The following is a 23603-nucleotide window of genomic DNA, read 5'->3' on the forward strand; positions in this document are numbered from 1 at the left end:
AACTTTTAGAAAATCAGATTTTGCCTTGGTAACCTAGCTCCCATTTCCTATGAAGATTCAAATAGTCTTTCACGTGGCTTCATTCTGAAGGCTTCTGCTTTGACACCTTTCCTCTAAAAAGAACTAAAAGTCTGGATCAGATGCTACATGATTGGTTCCAACTGGTCTCCCTCTTTGAACAAAATCCTTGGCAATGCACATTTCTATGTATGAAAAAGCATCTCCTTTCCAGAACTTCACCTCATTTCCCAAACAAATCACATGCAGGCCTAAAAAACAGTCACAGGAAGACTTCCAGTGAAAAGAGGAAAAAGTTAATAGTCCTTTTCCTCTTTTACATTTCTGTGAAGAAACGAACGTGGCCCTCCAGGTTCCCTTTTCACAGTTTCATCTGCCACAACCTCACCCGCTACCTCCAGAAAAGAGGCCCCTCCACCCTGTGCCTCAACAAGAGCACAAGTTCTCCTGGTACCTGGGTCACTGGAATCAGAACTGTGTTACGCTACTTTACAGTGTATGCTTTCTTGAAAAAAATTTTTATCACTTCGCTGTGATTTTACTGAGTAGAAAAGTTCCTGTAACTAGCATCTGTGGTACCAGTTTGGTCATTTTTAATCTTTGGGGTTTTCAGAGGCTGAGGAGGAACCAGAAAGAAGAAACCATGAAAAAATTTTTGAAAGGTGTTTGCAATTGTGTGAGAATGTGCTTTTCCTAAAATTACCATCTAGGAACAATGATACTACAATGTAGAAATAAGCTTCACAGAGACAAGTTCAAAGATCTTTGCAAATTACTAGATGTGATTTTTGCTGTTGTTTTTAAATCAAGTGGTAAAAAGTGAATATGCCATTTCTTGAGAAAAAATACGGTTCCTCTAAAGTATTCCTATAAGAAGATATTAAAACAACTGGTACCTGGCTAGCTGTTCATCATGTAACCACAGAGAACAGAAAAATGGTAAGACCTCAGTAAGTGTTTGGACACTATATATGCTTATTAGCTTATAGTCTAATAACCCTGTGTCAAAAGCTAAAATATGTTAAACTTCTATAAATTACACATAATTTAATTTTGAAACACAGAAATGAAAAACATCAACACAGAGCCATTTTATATAAGCTCACTATCTTCTGCAGAGAATACATAGGTATTGATAAAAATATGCTTAATTTATGGAAAGAACTGTCAGTTTTATTCTTACATTTCATCATTTCTTTTTTTCACTGACAGAGCCTTAATGTCCTCAGTAGAAAATCAGGTTTAATAAGGAGTCAAGAGTTTACATTCCTCAAAATAACTTGCTATCCACCACAAGTCACAGTTTCTGTATTACAGGGGTGTGGCATATTGGATAAATACATTCATATCAAGTTATTTCTGTCCTCAGTCTACATCCGGAATGATTTGGATATTTAGGCAAAATAGAAACAAGACTACGTGCATGCATAATATAAGACTTACAGAGGAATAAAAAGGAAAAATAACCAAATGAAAAGAATGTCATTAACAAGATTTTTCTCCATGATCTATCCAAAGTTGGAAATTTGAAGTGTGGCTCAGTTTGTCCTTTATCTTGTTATAAAAAGACAGTGTCTGGGAATGTCTGGGTGAAGCAGAACGGCTTTTCTATTAATATAAGTGGCACACCATGTATGAGCCTTTCCAGCATGATACAGAATATTTCTATTGCAAAGCATCGTTTTTTTGATAGAGATAAAACTGAAAAACGAGATACATGTGAATGGAAGAGAAAAGGGGTATCCTTGTAAATCACGCAAATTTACAGGTTGGTGACACAACTCTTCTAGGAAAGCACTCTAATGTTAACTTTTCCTTTCGTGCTCTCATCTCTCCTTCTGTGAAAAAGTTTGCAACAAATCCTATTAAAGAACATAGACTCAGAATTCCTTTGAGTATTTCAAGGTCCTTTCTTTTTATTCATTTGTTAAACTGATAATATAATGGTATAAAAGTAATTATTTTAATTTATACTGGTGCCAAGAAGTTTAATTGGATTATGTGGATTCACTCATTTTTTTAAATGGTCACAGATGAAAAAAATTTCTAATAATTCTGATAGACTCTCCTGCTTGTTTGCTCTCTTTCATGTTTTATAAATAACCTTATACTCAATTTTCTTTGCAAATTTAGTTTCACTTTGGGCAAAACCTTAAAAAAAATGGACTGAATCCTACATTCACTATACCAAGAAAAATAATGATGATCATAAAAACAACAGATTTACTAAGTCAAATACAAAACTTAATATGATAAAATAGGAATAAAAATAAACAAAAATAAACAAATAAGGTGTTAAATTAAAAATCAAGAGTTAAACTGTCATTTTTTGAAAAAAGGCTTAATATTCAACAGAATTTGAATTACTGCCAAAATAAGTGTAGAGATATACACATCCCTGGGATTTCAAAAATATCTATATAGGTTATTGAAGCTCCCTTCTTTCTCCATTTAGCTTTTATTGCATTACGTTATTCAGTCAGGTCAACATACTGAATTTCTTGCCTGTTTTTTCTTCACATTCAACTGCAGATGGAAAGAAGAACCCTGATACCTTCTTAAAACATACAAGACAATGATCTCCACCTGGACATTTTACTACGTACCCCAGGATAGCACGTATGCGGTGTACATGTGGGTGACATGATGGCAGTAATGTCGCCTGGTGCTGTGGTGAGGAGGACACAAGCATGGAAGAACTAACATGAGATAGACGCACCAATTCATTCCTTTTCAGAAACACTGGTGAACAGTCAATGTGTCAGTTTAAAAGTAGCACACAACATTAACTTAAGAATTATAGGCTGTGTAACGGTTTTCAGTCAAATTATTCCCTTTATATTCTTTCCCTATGATTAAACTTTCAAAAGAAATTTATAAGGTTTCTCTCACTCTCAATTTTATTTTCTAAAATAAGGCCTTGGAGAGAGAACTGGAAATACTTTATGTTAAATAATGACAAACATTACTAATCCACATAAGTTTACTCTGTTTTGTCACAAACTATTCTTAAAGGTCTAACCTATTTACATAAAATAATAAGAAATTGACTCTCCATATAAATCTTGCCATTAAAAAACTAAAATTTTAAAACAGTCTCCCAAAGACCAAATGAACTATTTATATTACCATCAAGCACTTTAGGGAGTGCTATTTAAAACTTTAAATATAATTTGATATTATAAATTATAACCTCTTTAAATTTAATCTTTAATAATATAACAATGAAGTATGAAATATACTTTCATATGAACTATTTCCTATCTACCCCTTATGTGTAAACATGTATTTTTCAAAATCAATTTACATAATACTACATATACATTGGTAATGCTGAAATCAAAACTTTTACAAATTCACACTAGTTCGTTTCTCTTAAACTTCCATGGTTACATAAGTATGTTCACATGCAAACCTTTCACATTTCATGAAGTCCTTCAAAATCAAAGGGTAACCTAGGGTGGTGAAGGGGACAGCCAGCTGTGGCACCCGTGCCACAGATTCGCCACCACTGATCTAGATGATGCCGAACACTACATCTAAACTGACTACAGGATCCAGGACAGCCTGCACAGTTCACTTTCCAACAAACTCTTCTGATATCAAAGAGAAAGACACTGTTTTAAAACTGTCTCCTCTGAGACGGCATGAATTTACAGAACCAAACCCCATTAGTGAAGAATAAAGAATGAATAGAAACTGTGACATACCAAAAGCAAACTCTTAACTAAATACAAATGCTGCAACTTGAAACTTATAAAAAAAAGAAATTTATACTTTAAGGGAAATTACAAATTGCATTTGTATCCAAAATACATATATTAACCTACAACTGAAGTGCTATAAATGTTTATTTAGCATAACTTTTTATTTCAGAACAGTAAATAAAAACATTCTCAACTTGAATAGAAAAATATCAAAAACTATTAAAACAAAGGAGCTCTTACAAACAACATGGAAGAAGTTGTCAAATTTATATTCATTTTGCTGCCTTAATTTGAGGTTTCATTAAGAGCTAATGGGAAAAACATGCACCCCTGGAAACGTAACATATTTTAAAGGAGGATCTTTTAGTCTAGTATAAGTGACTAAAAACGAGTTTCTTGTGAGCTAACGATGGCATCAAACAAACCACAAAGCCGTCTTCTAAAAGACAGGCAATGATTTAAAAGTCTACTATATTTCATATATCCCTCTCTTTAATCTGGCTCTTTTAATCTTGTTTCAACCTCAAATCATTTCTGGTTGACAAGTGCTTTTGCTTAAACGTGAGGAGCACATAAGCTGTTGGGGAATGGACCTTTCTTATTTAACATACAACATTTGTTACAGCATCTTTAGTCCTATGTGAAAACTTCAATTTTTATTAACATACTAAAGTTCTTTTCTTTGTACTCAGAATGAGGAATTTCTCCTAACGTGGAATTTAATTGTAAATTCAGTATACAAAGAAACTCTGTCATATGTTGAATGTAGCATTTAAAATTCACTACTCACTATAAGTTTATAAAAGTAAGGTCCATATATCTTACTTGTTTTTAGAAGAAATCTGTTTAACAAAAAGAATAAAGATAGACTTTCAGAAGATTTACACTCCTGAGTGCACTGGAACTGCTAAGCACAGTTTTGCACGCTCTGGTCTAGTTATGCTGCTGCATTTCAAGGAGTACGTTACAGCTATTTACATCACCTATTCTTATATGATAATGAGAATTCCAGAATTTCTGCTGGCATTTGAACACTGAAAATATACTGGGCAAAATAATAATCAATTTTAAAGAAGTATTTAAATTTCTCTTTGTTCATGAGAGAAAATATAATATTGTTTCCAGTATAAGATGCCACAAAGAACAATTCCTACTCACTGTTATGAGAACCACTGTGCAGGAGTCTTTTAGATTTCCTAATTTAGAAAAAATTATATACCCTACATGTCTTACAAGTTCCTTTTGGTTTATATGTTCCTAAAAGCAAGTAATACATTTTAATTTTAAAAGCATGTTTCCAAACATGGTATTTACTCCTCAAACTCGGCAAGAGGCACTACTAGTAGCAGCTACCATTTATTGAGGTTCCTATTTGTAGTCAGGGTTATTATATTCTGAAATGTGAATGTATATCAATTCATTGAATCCTAACAATGACCAACAAGGTAGATGTTTCTACCAATTTCATTTAATAAACAAGAAAAGCAAGAAACAAAAAGTTTTTTAAAGTTATCCAAGATCATGTAACTTTGGAATTTAAGGCACAGGTAGTCTGATTCTGGAGTCCTGATTCCTAACCATTAAAACACTTTATATCATTATTAATGGATTATAATTCACATATTAAATGAAAGTATGAAATACATTCAACTTACTTCCAAATGGTCAGTATGCCTAAGACTGACCATGCCACATTCTATGTACTTCTATGAAAGAAATTACTAAATAATTGAATTATGGTCAGTAGGGGCACAATAAATCATTTATGAGTTTTGATATGAAACACTGTATATATTTCCTCATCACGTAATTCCATAAGTAAGCTGTTCAAAACAGAACTCAGTGTTGTCCCTTTAGCACTAATAAAATGCAGTAAAACTAAATAGGATATTTTTGTTTTATACTATGTATGTTTACATTTCAAAATGAATTAACTCCTCTACATTAAGCATGATATGTAAGGAATTCCTATCACTGCAGTATTTAAAGCTCTGAACACAGGTGTCAGTCTTGTCTGCGCCATCAGCATTATGACAGAAGTAATCTTCTACTTTCCTTTTTCAAAACACATTTTGGTTTTTAAAAATTTTACAAGGAATGAAGTAAAATCAAAAAAACTACTTTTTTCCAAAGCTTAAATATCAACATTCACGTTTTATCTACAATTACCCAATAATTTGGTGCATCTATCTGTGATTAGGCCATGCAACTGAAAACAAAACTACAGAACAGAGTTACTTTTTGAGAGTACAGCAAATGAATTAGGCATGCGGGACTGAACGGGAACTCACCATGGAGCTTTTATGGAAAAACACCCCGCTCCAAAGAGATAAGGCCTTCATGGAAAAGGGGGAAAATGCACAAAAAATTAGAGGAAAACTCATTTAACATTAACAAATACATGTATGTCATACTGTTATAGAGTATGTATAAAAATAACTACAGTTAGTCTCATTTGCAGTTAGCAATCATAGGTAACCAATAAACAGAATGGTGTATAGTATAAGGCCCTTAATTTACACAGTTAAGAATTTAAATTTTTTCTATTTCTCCCCCTTTTCTGGAACACCCCTGTAATGCTTCTAACTTAAAAGAAAACTTACTGCTTCAGCCTTTAAAAACAAAGTAAAATTTAAATGCAATAATCAGATGAAGAAGGGTACCCAATATGTGGTTGTGGAGCAAAAAATGTTTCAAACTAGCTAAAGCCTGAATAAAAGTTCTGATATGACAGTTTGCTGTTCACTGGTGCAGTCTCGCAGCCTTACAGAATAAGCACGTATTTTTCAAGCTGCTTTCCAGTAAGCTGAGCTGCATATTGTAGACGACAAGTACAAACACTAAGTGCATGTAGTAGGATTTTTCTCTATTTGTGATCATATCCAGGAGGTTGATATGTCAGTGGTACCAGAGCTTTGCCTCCTCTCCCTGACCTGTACTGAGCTGGGTTGCCTACAGTAAACTAAAGCTACAATTATATGCCTTAAATACAACTGGGAACTTCAATGGCACATACATGTTTACTCAAAATTCTATTCCCAGTATTTAAAACACACTCTGCATACTTATACACAAATAAGACTGAGTAACTTAAGTATACCCAAAACAAAATTTTCCTATAACAGCTGACATTTGGAAGACAACAAACAAAGTAGGGAAGCGTTTTGGTAAAACTTTGGTATTTCCTCCTTTCAATTTGAAAGAACATTTTAAGAAAAGTTCTGCTAATTAATGTTAACTTCTCCAGTAAATTGAGCCTATTTGACTACAAATTAAGATTTGAACAGAATGTTTTAACACAATGAATACAATTCTAAGCTTGAAATAGAGGAATACAGAGAAGGTACACAAATATATAAAAAATAACTACAAGAAAGCAACAGGGCCAGGGATTTAGCTCAATGGCATGAGCGCCTGCCTGGCAAGTGCTAGGCTGTGAGTTCGATCCCTGATACAAAAAAAAAAAAAAAAAGGCAAGCAAGATAGAAGGAAAAGTGAGATACTGCAAAGAATACTCTAAAGACGATATCAAAGCAAAGCAAGCACCGCTCTCTCACAGTTAATGGTCACAGCACAACCAGGGGCTGAGGATGTACATCAGTGGTACAGCACCTGCCTAGCATGTATAAGGCTCTGAGTTCAAGCTCCGAAACTACGTGTGTGCATGCAGACACACACACACGCACACACACACTTGCTCTTAAATAAAAATACAACCACAAATACGACACCATTGTTCATACTTAAAATAGTGGATTTAAAATTTGACTGTCACTCATAGAAAAACATTTTAAGGTTTAAGCTGGTATGTACATGAATACACACAAGGCTAAAACAAAAATGTTGGTAAATGAACAATGAATGCTTTTTATATGTAATAAACTTTATTACATTCTATTTCCATGTTATACTTTTGTTACAGTGCAGATAAATGAATACTCTAATAGAGCAAATTCTGTATTTCCAAAAGGCAATGCCAGCGCTGCTGCTCTGGAGAACCAGTCACAGAACTGCATTTCATTCTGTCCTATTTCATTAAAGAAAAAAGCATTGGTCACAATCTATATGATTTTAAAACTTACTAATCATACTGCATAAAAAGTGTTGCTACGGCCCACCCTGTGCTTTGAAAAATACAGATTTAAATAATGAGGACTACTTAAGGTGTCCAATTTCCCAGTAGCACAATGAGCCCATGCAGAAATAATCAAAAAAAAAAAAAAAAAAAAAAAAAAAAGGTTCAAGTCATTTCTAAGTCCCCAGAAATATCTCCAACCTGAAGAGTTTTCTGTTGGTACACAGTAGCCAACTTCTTTGATTTTTCTTTAATAAGAAAGACATACAGTATAAGTGATTCAGAAAGAAATGTATGCAATCTGGAACACGCAGGCCTCCACTGCTCTTTAGTGTATAATGTACGAAGGTACATTATATCAGAACACAGCACATTTTCTGTCAAGAACTTGAAAATGTTAAGCCAGCTAGTAATACTGCATGTCTGAAATCCCAGCACTCTGGAAGCTGAGGCAAGACAGCACCTGCCTGAACTATCTGGTATTGTGTACACCCAAAAAATGACACAAAGAAAAGAAACAGCTAGATTCTCCTTTATGGGCAGTAACAACATGGTACCAATAAGGAGAGATCTCCTGTCATTTCCTTGCCCTACAATTCAAAAATAAAAATATAAATCTCCAGACACTGGAGTAAAGAAGCCTGTGGTAAATAAGAGTACCGTCAGTTTTAAACACAAAAAGGCTCACTACTCACACTAGAACACATTTATGTTAGCTAAGTTACCCGACTTCAAAGAAGGATCCACTGGCTAATACAGTTCAAGAAAAAGGACTGAGCTGGGCTGACAGGGTTTAGTGTACACATTTGGCATATATCCAACCTATATTCACCCACTTCTTGCCTGCCCTACAAACTGGCCCTCTGCCATATACGTGTGAAAGAAAATCTACCAACTCCAAAGAATTATAGTGACTGACGTAATTACTGACTTTGTAAAGTCAGTGTCAGCTGTTCTTTTGAAATAAGCTTATTTAATCTTTCCTCAGTAGCAAAAGAATGAAAATATGAAGTCACAAAGTACAAGTCCATGATCCAGCTGTCTTCACCTATGACTTTCCTCTCCCCCTCTGAAAGTCCGCAGCTGTACTTTTGTACTTGGCATAAGATGGGGAGAACAGAAGAGAGCTTGAGTCCGCGTGTATGTTGAATTAAAGATAATATTAACATATGCAACTCAAAGTACTATATTTGGATGTAAAGATTTTATGTTTTCCAATTACTATTCAATTTTAGCAAGCTTAACAATCTTGCCACATTAAATTTTTTTCAGTATGTCATAATATGTTCATTTTGAGCTAAATTCTATTTGAAAACTCTTAGGAAAAACTAGTCAAGAAATTAAAAAGCCAGTAACATGTATTAGACAGTAATAGTTGTAAGGCACTTTTAAATGGCCTAGCCATTAGTGTTCAAAGAAATTCTAATGGAACTTGTAAGAAAATAGGAATGAATTATGTTTTCAACTATGTAAGTCATTAAGCTCTGTCATATTGAACACCACATAACAGCACAAAGATTTGGGTTCTACTTGTAGAAAGCACAACAGACATAAAGTTTTTTAATGTGAAAAAGTAGGACCTCATCTCATTTGAACATTAAGCCTTTATCTCTATACCTTGTGCCTTGTGATGAAAGATTAATAATGTTTCTATTAATATAATCATCTTCAGAGGTAAAGAAATAACTGCGGTCTGAGACAAACTATAAACACATCCTATAAATCCTATTTTTCCAACTGATGCCATTCTGTGAGCAGGTATCATTACAAAGCAGAAAGTGCCAACACAAATAATAAGAACAAAAGCTAAGCAACATTATGTGTAAAATACTGAAGTGAAGCTATATTGCCTTCAAACTAAATTCTAGGAACCCTCATACCTTCTATATTCTGTCTTCTCTTAAGCAGTAACTGAAGCAAACTAACATTATTCACCTGCATATGAGCACGTTAATCCTCGTGTCATTTTTAAGTTTTAATGTTTTCATTAATTAAATTTCAATTGCTCCCTATCAGAGTAATCTGTACTGGTTCTGAATCTACTGATCTGTAGGGCAAACAAGCTGAAACAGACAACTGTCTAATTTGAGACATATTTGACATGACAGTTTAAATTACAAACTCAAGATGTAAAAGATTTTCATTAGAAAATATTAAATAATATTTGAATTCTGTCATATGCAGCAGAGAAGAGACTAGCATAGCACAAATACTGTCAAACTTCTGCAGGACATGATGCTTGCTCTAATATGGTGTATAACAGATTTCACTTTTAAAAAAATCCCCAGCCTCCCAGTAAAATGCAATAAACTAAGGTATGGCTTAAGTACTCTAGCAGTGCAAAACTTGAAAACTAAACTATTGTCATTATATCACAAACATATATGTATGTAAATTTTTTTCTTTAGCTGTTTTTATTTTTTAATTTTAAAGAGGATAAAAAGCAAAACAGAAAAAGGGGAGTAGTAATACAGAATTTCAAAAAAATAAACAGTAAGAACTCACTAGTTGATCAATTACATGCTGTCATCTTAGAAACAGTTGTTCAAGTGACAAAGTTAAAGCATACAAAGTGGACATTCAAACAGTGAGACTATGAACAGTTCTGCTCAATGATCCAGCAAAAACTTAGTAATATGGTTATCAATCCTACACACTTAAACATACATGCAGTTACATCCTTTAGAGCACTTTCCTTTCCTCTCTTTTTTACAAGAGCAATTATACATTTTGGGTTTTATTATTCCTACAGTTCTTACTACTTTTTACACTACAGACACAATGTGATATTTATAAATATGATTCTTATTTATTTCACTTATGAGGATAGTCTCAAGTTATCTCTATTTACCTATGAAGGCCTCAAGATCATCCTTTTTATAGCTGAGTAATATTCCATTGTATAAAAATACTATATCTTTTTCATCCACTCTGCAGTTAATGGGCATTTTTGTTGTTTCCAAGATTTAGCTATTACAAATTGCGCTGCTATGAACATGGGTGCAAATATATCACTGTGACATGACCTTTTCAGGTTTTCTGGGAAAATACCAAGAGGGGAACAGCTGGGTTGCATGGAACTTCCAATCCTAGTCTTCTGAGAAATCTCCATAGTGATTTCCATAGTGGCTGTACCAGTCTCCAATAGTAGAGCAGGGTTCCTTTTTCCCCGCAGCCTCACCAACATTTGTTATCGGTTGTTTTCTTGATGACAGCTATTCTTTCCAGAGTGAGATGAAATCTCAATGCTGTTTTAATTTGCATTTCTCGAATGACCAGTGATGGTGAACGTTTCTTCATGTATTTATTTGACATTTGTGTATCTTCATCTGAGAACTGTGTGTTCATCTCCGATGCCCTTTTTTTGGAGAGGGCCTTTGAATTTGGGGGGCTTGATGTTTTTGAGTTCTTTATATGTTCTGGATATAAGTCCTTTGTCTCAGGGGTTGCTGGCTATAATCCTTTCCCATTCTGTGGGTTTTCTTTTCACTCTGTTGGTGATTTCTTTTGAAGTACAGAAACTTTTCAATAATATGAGATCCCCGTTGTTGATTCTTTGAAGTGTTTCCCGTGCAGTTTGCGTTTTGTTTATGAATTCTCTGCTACCCCTATGTCTTCAAGATGTCTACCTACCTTGTCTTCCCATAGATTTACTGTTTCTGTTTTAATATTTAGATCTTTGATCCATTTAGACTTTAGTTTTGTCTAGTATACATGGGTCTAGTTTCAGTCTTTGGCATGTGGAAAGTCAATTTTTCCAACACCATTTATTAAAGAAGCTATCCTTCTTCCAGTGAACATGTTTAGCACTTTTGTCAAATATTAAGTGGCTGAGTGTCTTTGTAGTTGTGTTTGCAACTTCTAACCTGTTCCACTGATCCTCAGATCTATTTCCTTCCCAGTACCATACTGATTTTATCACTATGGCTTTGTAATATAGTTTCAAGTCAGGAACTGAGATGCCTCCTGTCTTGCCTTTGTTGCTCGGAATTTCCTTTGCTATTCTAGTATATATTTTAATGAAAATACATCATCCATTATTTTATATCTAGAAAAAAAATCCAGAAGTTAGCTATCAAAAACTAGCAGTTACATAAGACACAGATGAGAGATGCAGGATTATATCATTTCTGGTCTATCTGGTGGGTGTTTGTTGTTGTTGTTTGTTTTGTTTTGTTTTGTTTTTGTACCAGAAATCAAACTCATAACTTCACACTTGCCAGACAGGTGCTTATGCTGCTGAGCTAAATCCCTGACCCTGGTGGTTCTGTCTTTAAATCTTTCTCACTTAATTCTCAGAACTTTGTCTATAAGGATTAGGACTCAGGCTTATCTTTTAAATAACACAAAATGAACCTAACTAAACTAAAATAAAGAATGAACCTTCTAAAAGGCTACTGTGTGCCAAGGTCATTTACTTATACAGCAAGATCTGACAGAAGACTTGCTTGTAAATATCAACTGGAAACATTCAAATAAATACTATTAATTTTCTCCATTTCTAAAGACAAAGCAAGTATCTATGTCTTCTAACTGGGGCTTGTGCTCCACAATAGCTCAGAGTTGCTCAACAATGAGTGAGGCTTAGAAATGAGATCACAGAACTGGTGAGGACTCATATACACTAAGGCCAGTTGGATGGATGGATGGACAGATGGATGGGTGGATATACAGAAGACAGACAGACAGACAGACAGACAGGTAATTTCAGGTGAAGAAATTTACATAAGACACAATGATCATAGGAGGCAGAATTCAGAAGTAAGGTGAGGTCTTTTCCTTAATTCATTATTTTTCTACTATACTGTCTGCTATATTTCTACAGAGTGGGGAGCAAGGTTTCTAACCTCTACTCCTAATTACTCATAAAGAAATGAATTAATATAAAAGGGAGGAGAGAAATAGGGAGTGGAAAAATACATATATTTGAGGAAACAAAGACCTATGGAAGTATAAATCATAGCATGCTTACTTCCAAAAATGTTCAACTAGTTAAGAGTAAGGAAGTAACTTAAATACTGAATTTTTTATAGTTTCTATTTCAATGAAACACTCCAAACTCTTTCTGACATTTACTGTTGTCTGCTTGTGCCCAAAAAACAACAGATCCAGTATATAACAGCCAAGCACCGCTCAGCCACAAGGAAAGATAAAACTGAGTCACTTGTAGGAAAGTGAATGGGTCTTAAAACCATAATGCTAAGTGAACAAATCTGATGTGAAGCTTAAATATAAAAAGTTTCTATTGTATGAGAAATGCAAAATATAAATAACTTAAAAAGGAAAGAAAGGAGATGGTAGAAAACAGGGAGGCAGACTTTTTGGAGACAGAGTAGGAGATTTGGAAGAGGGAGAGGGCAGTGAATACAGAAAAGGGGATTATAAACATCACGACGCAGTATGCACAGGTGCCAAAGCCACAAAATGAATGTGCTGAAAAGGTACACTATTTTTAAAAACTAATGTGCATATAAAATTAATTTTAGATCTAGAATGGTAAAACATCACACTGAAGAAAAGTTTTGTTTTGTACTTTATCATATCAAAAGCATTTTTAAAAACTTTATCTTCTTTGATTCATTAAGTATCTACAAAATATTGCTTAAAACCCCTACCACAAAAACCGAAAGTCCAAGCCATGGGGTGATCCTTTAGTACTAAGTTTCTCTTATACAGATAAGAGCTATTCTTGTTTTTGTATGTAAAAAACATGATAATGTGGTTAGTTGGGCTTTCCAACCCAACTGTCTCTGACAGATACTAGATTCTATTTGAATGGGTAATTGTTGAAGCCAAATAATTTCTAACACTTCCTTAGCCCTCACCCATGTGCATCACCAGGAGTAAGCAGCAGCTGCTGCCAGCGCAGGCCTTCTTTCCTCCCAGAGCTGCTCCGAGGTACTGAGCAAGAAGGTGTAAGCACATCTGCCTTTTGCCATTTGTAGTTTCACTGGCTTCATGTATGTCTTGAAGTGAGACAGATGGTCCCTGACACTGCACAGGCTTTCAGGGTTATATATTTGCAAAAATAAGAGGACAGATGTTACTACACATTTGTCCCCTGAAGGTTTAAGTTGAGGCTTCTTTCTCAATTTGGATATCTGACTACTGAATCCTAGGCAATTCTTGGATATCTCTGCTACAGAAGTACAACATTACAGTTATGAAAAAAGAAATTAAATTGTAAGATAAACCAAAAATTATATTCTGAAAATTCTTCGTGGAACTATAAGGAAAGTCAAGTATCGACTTGAAACACTTCAGCAAGCAGCATAAAATGTACAAAGTCTTGTAATCCAGCAGTAGTCAAAATCCATTATAATCACTATCATCAAATAACTCATCAGTCATTGTATTCTGTACTATTAGGAAGGGATAAAAACAGGGAGAAAAAGAAAAAAGAACAGGAGGTTGCATAATTTGTGGTACACTTTGTAACATTTGTAACAGATAACAATTAGCTTTAATGTAAAAATCAACTAATCATACTCACTTTAAGAGCTCTCATAACTGTCGTTATGTAAGAGAATAACCTTGCCTCGGATATCATACATTAAAAGATGCAGGGAAAAGGGGATAATAAGTTTGCAACATATACAAAAGAAAGTAGGGAAGGTATGTTAACACATGCACACAGTGAGAGAAACGGAGTAACGAAGCAATTAAGTTAAAATTGCTAAGACATGGGATACAGAAATTCTTCTTACTGTCTTGCAATAACTTTATGAGCCTAAAATTATTTCAAAAAACTTAAAGCCAAGTAGAACAAGATAAATTATTGTCTCTGAACACTAGAATACAGGACATCAGAAAAGGAATTTTAAAACTTAGCAGAAATAAAATAATTTGAAAACTGAGATACAACGCATACAATATGTTAAAAATATATTAATTCTAATATCAAAGCACTTAAATTCATAGCATTTCATTCATTATGAATTATTAAATTATCTATGTGGGAACACTATGTATTCTCCAAAAATCTAAGAATTTCTAGCAAGTTTCTTAGAAAGAAAAGGAAATAGAATTTATCTATATTCATAAATCCTAGCAACACAGGAAAACAACAGATGACTATCAGTTCTATCCATAGTGCAGAAAAACAGAGGATAGCAAGGGAGGGAAAAACTAGGAGACATTTTCTCTTTCTGATTAAAAATCTCAAATATACTCAATGACAAATATACTTCCCAAACCTCCCCACAGGTTTTATGTTAAATTCTAACATCATATAATTTTAGGCATAAAACTATAATCATATTCTCACTTTGGAGAAAATTACTAGAGAAAGACAGTTAAATCTTTGCATCAAGACAGCATCGCTCAGGCCTGGGATGTAGCTCAATGGCACAAAAGCCTGCCTGGCAAGCACAAGGTCCTGAGTTCAATTCCCAATACAAAAAAAAAAAGACAGCATACCTCTTTTGCTTAAAATAGTAACAACAACAAATAAACACACACCAGAAACAAATGTTAGAATATACTTTCATGCTTCAGGAAACTTCTGAACTACTGTGTTATAGACCCCTTATTCTGGAGAATTAAATACTTTGAAAATGCTTTCAGTTAGGCTCAGGAAAGACATGCAAAAATTCATAAGCATTTTGTAGAACTGTGCAATCTGAGGTGAATTGAGAAGAACTAATTATGTACTGGCTGACTTCGTCAAGTAAAAAAAAAAAAGAACCTTAAAGTTATGATTTACTATTTAGTCCTATTTGTGTTTGATTCTACATCCAGAAAATCCATATGATAACCTGAAAAGATAAGATGACTACAAAAATAAGAACATCACTTTTTGATTATTCATACTCACTATGGTTAACTTATTTTAAAATCAAAAATGAACAGAAGAAATGTCAAAATTCTATTTAGAAACATATATCCACTGAACATAAAGAGTTAAAAGCTATGCAAAAAAATTCTTACAAAGCTATGCAGAACAAATGAACCAAACTTTCCTTTAGTTTCCCTTCATATGTCAGGAACACAATTTTATTTTTGCACACAGCAATATGACCAATTTTTGCTAACATCATCACTATTCCTAGTATGAGGAGAGTTAATTTCTGTTACAGTGATGCTGTCTGCACCTCAAAGGACTCATTCCCGTGAATACAGGAGTTCTCACAGAAATGACTTCTCCAAACAGTTTAACACCAGCAAAACAGTATCAAAAAATACTGATGTAGCAGCAAAATAATTTAATCTATTCTCTTCACTGGAAACACCCTGAGGTCTCTTTGAGGGTAATAACAGTTTTCTTCTTACTATTTTAATATAGAATTTTAATATGAAATTTTTTTCCATTTCAAGTTGATTAATCTTCAGAGTTTCTCACTGAGGACAACTAATAGTTTTCCTACTTTAAAGTACCAAATGCATTTTTAATGTTACTATGCAGTTAAATCCCTGATGATATCACAGATATACGAGTTTATTTTCAGAAGCCCTAAGAAATAATTTGACATTGTTAGCAGGTACAAACATTTAAAAAGCTAAAATAAGCACAAAGTATTTCCAGATACTAAAGAGGACTCTTGCAGGGAAAAAAGGCCCAAATCTTAGAATATTATAGCTTGTGAAAACTGTTATCTTCACCCTATTCTGACATGGAAAGATTACATGTAAATTAAACTTCAATGTATGTAATTTTCAAAATATGCTACAAACACCGATGGGTGTGCTCTCCTTACTAGAAACGTTAAAAATTGAGAATCATTTTAAATCTCAGTCATGTCTGCAAAAAAGAAAATCAAGTGATATGAGGCAATGCCATAAGGCAGCATGCAGGGGACTGCGTAGATGGTCTGGTTTTTATTAGCCAAGCCTCGTTTTCACAACTGGTCGCCACTTTGTTTTTCCCATGGCTGTGTGTGTACAGGGCTTGTGTGTGAGGATGTTTGTGCACGTCCTATCCTTTGTACTTAATCTGCTGCCATGACATCTCATATGGGCTGGGAACGAAGAACATAATCAAAACCACACAAAGAAAAAGTATGCTTTATTCTTATTCTTTCAACCTTCTGAAACAGCTATGAAATAGCATTGAGTCAGGTGCCTTACCCTGTCCGTTTGGTGATGGTCCCCAATGTCATTGGCTGCTTGATCTGTGCCAGCGGCATCACGACCATCAAGCTGGGGAGAGGAGAGAGGCGGGGGTTGCCAGGGTTGTTGTTTGTAAAATTATTGTAAGAGTCTTGGCTGTTCAGTTTCCCTACAATGAGAACACAAAGAAAAGCATCACTCAAAGAAACTTCCTAACCTCTGATAGGGCTTTCACTGAATGCAGTAAATAAGTGAAGAAGGGTATCAAAAACAGGATTCATAAAGAGAAAGTTACATGGGTGGGAAAAAATCAAAGTGCAAAGACTGCAGTCTCACAGGATGACAAATGAATCCCCTGTCTTTCTGTGAGCAGTCAGTGAGACGTGTTACCCTTCTGAGGTCACTGCACTCAACAAAATGTAATCCTTTTGCCTACACTTCACCAATTTCTAGGCGACAAAGCTTTGGGTGGGGAATAAGTTGAATCTGTAGATCAATTTAGGGAGTACAATCAGACCTCCATATCTATAGATTCCACATCTATGCATTCAATCAACTGCAGATTGAGAATATTTTTGAGGGAAAAAATAAAGGAAGTTCCAGGAAGAAAATCTTGAATTTGCCATACATGGAGCACTACTCTGAATCTACGCGAAGTGATGTGGAGGCATAGCCTGTCAGCTTCTCTCCAGCATTGTTTGACTATTGCCAGGCCTCTGCTTTATTCATTGGTTTATAGTGCGTGCGCCTATATTGAACACCCTTGTTCTTACCATTATTCCCTAAATTATAAAGTATAAGAACTACTTGTATACTAGCATTTATATTGTATTAGATCTTCCAAGAAATCTAGAAATGAGCTAAAGTTTATGAGACGATATGCACAGATTATATGAAAATCCTACAGTGCTTTTTTTTTTTTTTGTATCTGGGATGGAACTCACTCAACCTAGCACTTGCCAGACAGGTGCTTATGCCACTAAGCTAAACCCCCAGGCCCTCACATTACTCTGTTTAAGGGACTGGGGCACTGTTCTGGGGTTCGCTTGGGTCCTGGAACTAATCACAGTCAACTATTGTACTACTATAATCTTAACTATATTGTCTTCTCATTTTATAGGGGTACATGCAAACCCACGTTTATAGCAGCACAATGTAAAACACCTAACACTTGGAAATGGCCCATATGTTCATCACTAGATGAATGGATAAAGAAAATATATTTATACATGATGGAGTACTATTATGCTATAAAGAAAGATAAACTTCAGTTATTCCAAGGTAAATGGCTGCAACTTGAGACCACAGTATGAGGTTATATAGGTCTGACATACAAACTTAGACATCACATGGTTTTTCTTATATGAGAAAAAAATGTGTGTGCATATATACATTACATACATAATATACACATGGGGGAGTGCAAAATAGAAGACAAACAGGAAGTGGGGCAATTGTTTTCAAATAGATGAGGAATAAGACAGGGAGAGAGGGAAGAGAGAGGGGAGCAGAAAAAGACTGAAGGGGAAAAATGACAAAAAACAGATCTTGCAAGACTTGGAAGAGGAAGGGAGGCTGGAGGATGAAAAAAGCAAAGGAGAAAAAAAGAATTAAATGTGTTATATGCCTGGACTACTCTCCATGATAATTGTAAACATTATGTACTATAAACATCTACTAATAAAAGTAATACTGTCCTCTACTCCAAGATTCTGGCATGCCTTTCCAGTTTCTTAGATATTCTGTAATACGATTCAGTGTTGTTTTGTATTTTTCAGGTCACAAATTTTGAACTTCTTTTTCATAAGCTACAAAGTCTTCTGTTGCCCAGACTGGCGATGAACTCCTGGACTGAAGCAATCCCCTGCCTCAGCCTCCTACGTGTCTCAGACTAGGGGCTTGCATCACCATACTCAACTTCTTTGGTTAATTTTTTACTAAGAATCTTATACTTTTTAATGCAATGTAGAAATAAAATTATTTTCTTAAATTCATATTGTTAACCACTGGGGTTTGGAAATACAGATAGATTTTGTAAATTGATATTACAGCCTATAAATTTGCTTTACTTGTGTCTTGGTGCTACTAATTTCTGATGGTTCCACAGAATTTTTGATATAAGAGATTATGTCACCTTCAAAAAAGAGATAGCATTACTTCTTCCTTTTCAATATGATTGACTTCTATTTCTTTCATCGCCTTATTGCTAGAAATTTCAACACACTTTTGAAGAGGGAAGAATAATGGTCATTTATTTTTACTTTGTTTTTGCATATGTGATGATTGGCTGAGATTCATACTGTTTGCTATTTTGAATATACATACACAATTTTCCTTTTTTATTTTTAGGTGCCCAATTTTTCTATCACCACTTTTAGTTGTCATTCTGAACTAATATTACATTTCTTTATCCAAAAGACATTTTCTGGATTCCATTGATTTGTATCTATTCTTTCACCAAATACTGTTTTCTTGAATTCTTTAGCTTCTTAACAAATCTTAATAATTCAGTGACTCACAGAGAAACATTATAAAATGTAATCATTGTTATATTACAAAATGAGTCCAATATTTATAATCCAATAGTATTTTCATACAAAAAACAACTTATTAACCTGTTAATTTCAAATAACTATTCTTGAGTTTTGATAAAAATCAGCTACCCCATATTATTATCAATGAACATAGTATTTTTTACATATGCAGAGTAAACATACAGATTTTTGAACTAACTTGAAGTAAAGCAATAAATTTAAATGGGGATCCGGGAATGGAGGTACAAACCTGTAATCCCAGCACTTGGGAAGCTGAGGCAGGAGGACTGCTGTCAGTTTGAAACCAGACTGGGCTACATAATAAGTTCAAGGCCAATCTTCACTAAATGGCAAGGTCTTATCTCAAAAGAAAAACACAGTCTATGTGGGAACCAAATGAGATCATAAATGGTGTCTTACTCCTGAAAGACATTCACTTTTAACACAGCATGGCTCCACCAAACAATATCAATGGTATTTCTAGAGACAATGAAAGGCAAGAGTCCCATTTTTTAAAAATGCCTACTATGATGACGGTGGCTATAGAAGAAGGATGACTGAACCAAATGTTACTCCTGCCATGGACACAAATCTATCTTCTTTTGATACTCAATGGGATAAATAAATTAAACATGGATAAGTATCTCTAGCAAAATAAGAGGAATGTGAGAAATTCATGCAATAAAATCAAGTTTTACATCTCTTAATTACCAACTTCCAATACAAAGTACACACTAAAGTTAACAGAAATGATTTAAACCTATTGCTACTATTAAAATAGACCAAATTCATAATGTAAACAACATGCCTTATGCTGTTTAATAAATTAGATGGTATTACAACTATATATGCAGAGTCTTGTATAAAAGGTGAATGGGAATCCCATTGAAATATTTTTGTGGAGGAAAAACAAAAACCTTTTTATCATTAAGTCATTCAAAGTTGTTTATTACCACTCTCAAGGCCAATGTAAATGAAAATGGTTACAATATTCACTTTTAGACAACTACGTTAATATTGCTTTGTAACTGAAATAAGACTCCAATGGTAAATAGGTCATAAACTAATAAAATTCAAGAACTGTGCAGATACATTTCACAGCTAGTAAACATGAATTTGTTGAGTGCTGCAGCCTTAGATAACATGCGTGAGGAACTATATTCCTACTTATCATGAAGCCTACAGTCTAACATGCGTGAAACGGGAATGATTAAGTGCTAATTGTCTAGAACTAAAGATAAATACATGTGGGAACAATTATTTGGAAACAGTCTCAAAGACCACATGGGGAACGACCTAGTTAGACAGAAAAGCGGAGGCATATTTAAGGCATGAAGGGTAACGTGAAGGAAAGGAAGTAAAGGGAAGCCATCAGTGAGGAGAAGTGAGGATTAGGACACAAAGCAGTGGGGGACAGTATCACTGCAGTTCCCAGAGGACTTTTCAGTTGGGTCAGAGGAGCAGAACGACAGTCAGTGCTTCAGCAGGGGAGCGGTACAAATGCTGATGCTGGTGGACCTTATAAATAACATCAGTGGGGCTCCGGCCGGGCGTGTCTTATTGGTAAAACACCTGCCTAACATGGTCAAGGTCCCGGGTTCAACCCCAGTGCAGAACAGAAAAGAGTAAAATAAAATAATCAGAGGAAATGAGAAACCTGAAGTGTTACGGCTTAGCTAGCCATGATGAAAAGGCCTTGCTGTCTTACTAGGATACAAGACAAACTCAGAAGAGCATACGATGTTCTTGAGACCGAGCCTTCTCGACTGCTTTAGTGTTCTCAAGCATCACACGAGTGTGCTCAGTCTTCTGTTCTTGTAGTCTGTAGATACGATGTAGTTTGTCTAGAACCCAAAACATTTCATTGTAAAGTAAGTTGTGCAGAGTTTACATTCATGCGTAGGTATATAGGGGTAATTTTTCTCTTCTACTTCACTATATTGAACAAGCAGTTTATAAACATAACTTTAATGAAAGAATGTGTCCTAGAAAAAAAATCTGTAGCTTTCTATCCAAATTATCTCAACTAGAAATCAAGAAAGCAATCTTATTTATAATATCTACCAAAAATTTATTCCTCCAGGAATAAATTTAACTAAAGACGGAAAGCTTCTAACCTTAAAATTATAAAACACTGAAAAGAGAACACACAAAGGTCAGCCGTGGTAGTGAAAGGCCAGATGTAGTAACACACTTGGGAAGTTGAGGCAGGAGAATCCCCAGGTGTGAGCCCTGCTTGAGCAAATGAGTGAGACCCTATCTCATACTAAAAAAATTTTTTGGCAAGCATGAGGTCCTGAGTTCAATTCCTGATACCAAGAAAAAAAAAAAAAAAAAAACAGTGCTGGAAGGCAGCTCAGTACAAAAGCCCCAAGTTCAACCACCATTACCCCATTACCATTACAAAGCAAAACGTCCCACAAAAATGGAAAGTCATCCCATGTTCATGGACTGAAATACTGTCAAAATTCCCATACACTCTAAAATGATCTACAAATTCAATACAATCTCTGTAAAAATACCAATGACATTCTTCATACAACTAGAAAAAGCAATCTTAATACTTAATAGGAATACAAAAACTATCCCCTCAAATAGCTAAAGCCATCTTGAACAAGAAGAGTAAAGCAGAAGAATAACACTGGTGAGAATGTACAGGAAAGGAACCTGCCCACTGCTGGTGGGAATCTAGACTAGTGTAACCATTATGAACAACAGTACAGAGGTTTTTCAAAAAATTTAAAATGTTACAAACACGAACCAAAAAGAAAAAACAAAAAAGCAAATGGGGAAAGGTAGTCCAGAGATGGAGGGAGGCTTGAAGAAGGGAGGGAGGGAAGAGGTAGGGGAGGGAAGGGGGATGAAAAGAATCAAGGTAAGTCCTCATCGCTGCTCCATGAAATGAATGTAAACGGTTTGTACTACAAACATGTACTGGCAAAATCTTTTTTAAAAATTAAAAATGGAATCATTACATGACCCAGCAATCAATCCCACTGCTGGGTATACATCCAAAGAAAATGAAATCAGTATGTCAAGGAAACATCTCCGCTCCCATGTTTATTGCTGCAGAATTTACAATGGCCATAAATGGAAACAATCTGAGCGTCCATTAACTGATGAATGGATAAAGAAAATACAGTATATCACACAATGGAATATAATTTAGCTATAAAAAGAATAAAATCCTGTCAGTTGCAACAACTTGGATGTAACTGGAGATCATTACAGTAAGTGAAATAAGCCAGGCACAGAACATTAGTAGTCCCATGATCTCATTCCCGTGTGGAATCTACAAGTTGAGCTGGTGGAAGTGGCAAGCAGAATGGTGGTTACTAAACACCGAGGAGAGTAAAGGACAGGAAGAATGGGAAGAGTTTGCCAAGTGGGTACTCAGGTATAATTAAACGAGTAAAAAGCCCTGGTGTGCTCCTGGACAACTGCATGACTACAGAAAACAGTAACGAACTGCATATGTCAATAAGCTGGAGGAAATAATTTGACCATTTTCACTGTAAAGAAATGATACCCATTTGAGTAGATATGTGCAACCTGATTTGCACATTAAATAATTCATATTTGTATCAAAATATCTGAAAAATGTCTCAGGAACAAAGAAGGAGTCACTTATTGTTTCAAAGGACAACTTTAAAAGTACATAAATTTTGAACATAAGGGAATTTATTTTGCTTTCCTAATAGAACATGGAGGGCAAGACAAGAGAAATGTATGAATAATACCAGCAGTTAGTAAAATAGGAAACCAGCTTACATAGAAACAGCTCAATCCTAACATATTATGAGCAACCGTTCAACAAATGCTTTATGAATGAAGGGAGGAAATATATTTTTCTGACACCCAGAAGATAGAAAAAGATAACCTTCTGAATGATATAAAAAATATTTTTGGAGGGAACCAAAATACTTCAAAAGATGGTCAAAAGCCTTGGGTCCACAGCTTTCACTAGCCTGAGTGTCTCAAGTTGATTAGGCTGAGGACTTGGTATCTTTAAGAACAGGTTAAACCAAGCCTAAATTTCCATGTCAGGATGTTTCAATCTACTTCAACGTCACAGAATAATGAGCTTCAGCAGAAAGAAACCTGTAGTGTCCATCCTGGGTCTGGATTACGTCTTTCCTTATTCTTTCTGTTTGTGCTGCCTCTAAGGAATATATTTGGCAATAATAATACAGTGAAAAATGTCTGAGGTCTATGCAGAAA

The 23603-nt window shown here is 34.8% G+C and overlaps 1 protein-coding gene across 11 annotated transcripts in view; it reads right to left on the reverse strand.

The window, feature by feature from the left end:
• The window catches only part of Bcas3 (BCAS3 microtubule associated cell migration factor), a 526404-nt gene that overhangs the window by 301247 nt on the left and 201554 nt on the right, over nt 1-23603 (reverse strand). For 7 of the 11 annotated variants that reach the window (XM_003469576.5, XM_013152078.3, XM_013152074.3 and 4 more), the window contains exons 16-17: nt 16867-17017; nt 6017-6061 (exon numbers count right to left, since the gene is read on the reverse strand). In XM_003469576.5, coding sequence (XP_003469624.1) covers nt 6017-6061; nt 16867-17017 — 196 coding nt within the window. The remainder of the gene's footprint in view (nt 1-6016; nt 6062-16866; nt 17018-23603) is intronic. The other 4 variants (XM_013152079.3, XM_063250886.1, XM_013152076.3 and 1 more) reach the window with 1 other exon arrangement.

Source organism: Cavia porcellus, unplaced genomic scaffold (assembly GCF_034190915.1).
Source record: "Cavia porcellus strain 051 isolate PalLab524CR breed Dunkin Hartley unplaced genomic scaffold, mCavPor4.1 scaffold_6, whole genome shotgun sequence".
Taxonomy (NCBI): domain Eukaryota; kingdom Metazoa; phylum Chordata; class Mammalia; order Rodentia; family Caviidae; genus Cavia; species Cavia porcellus.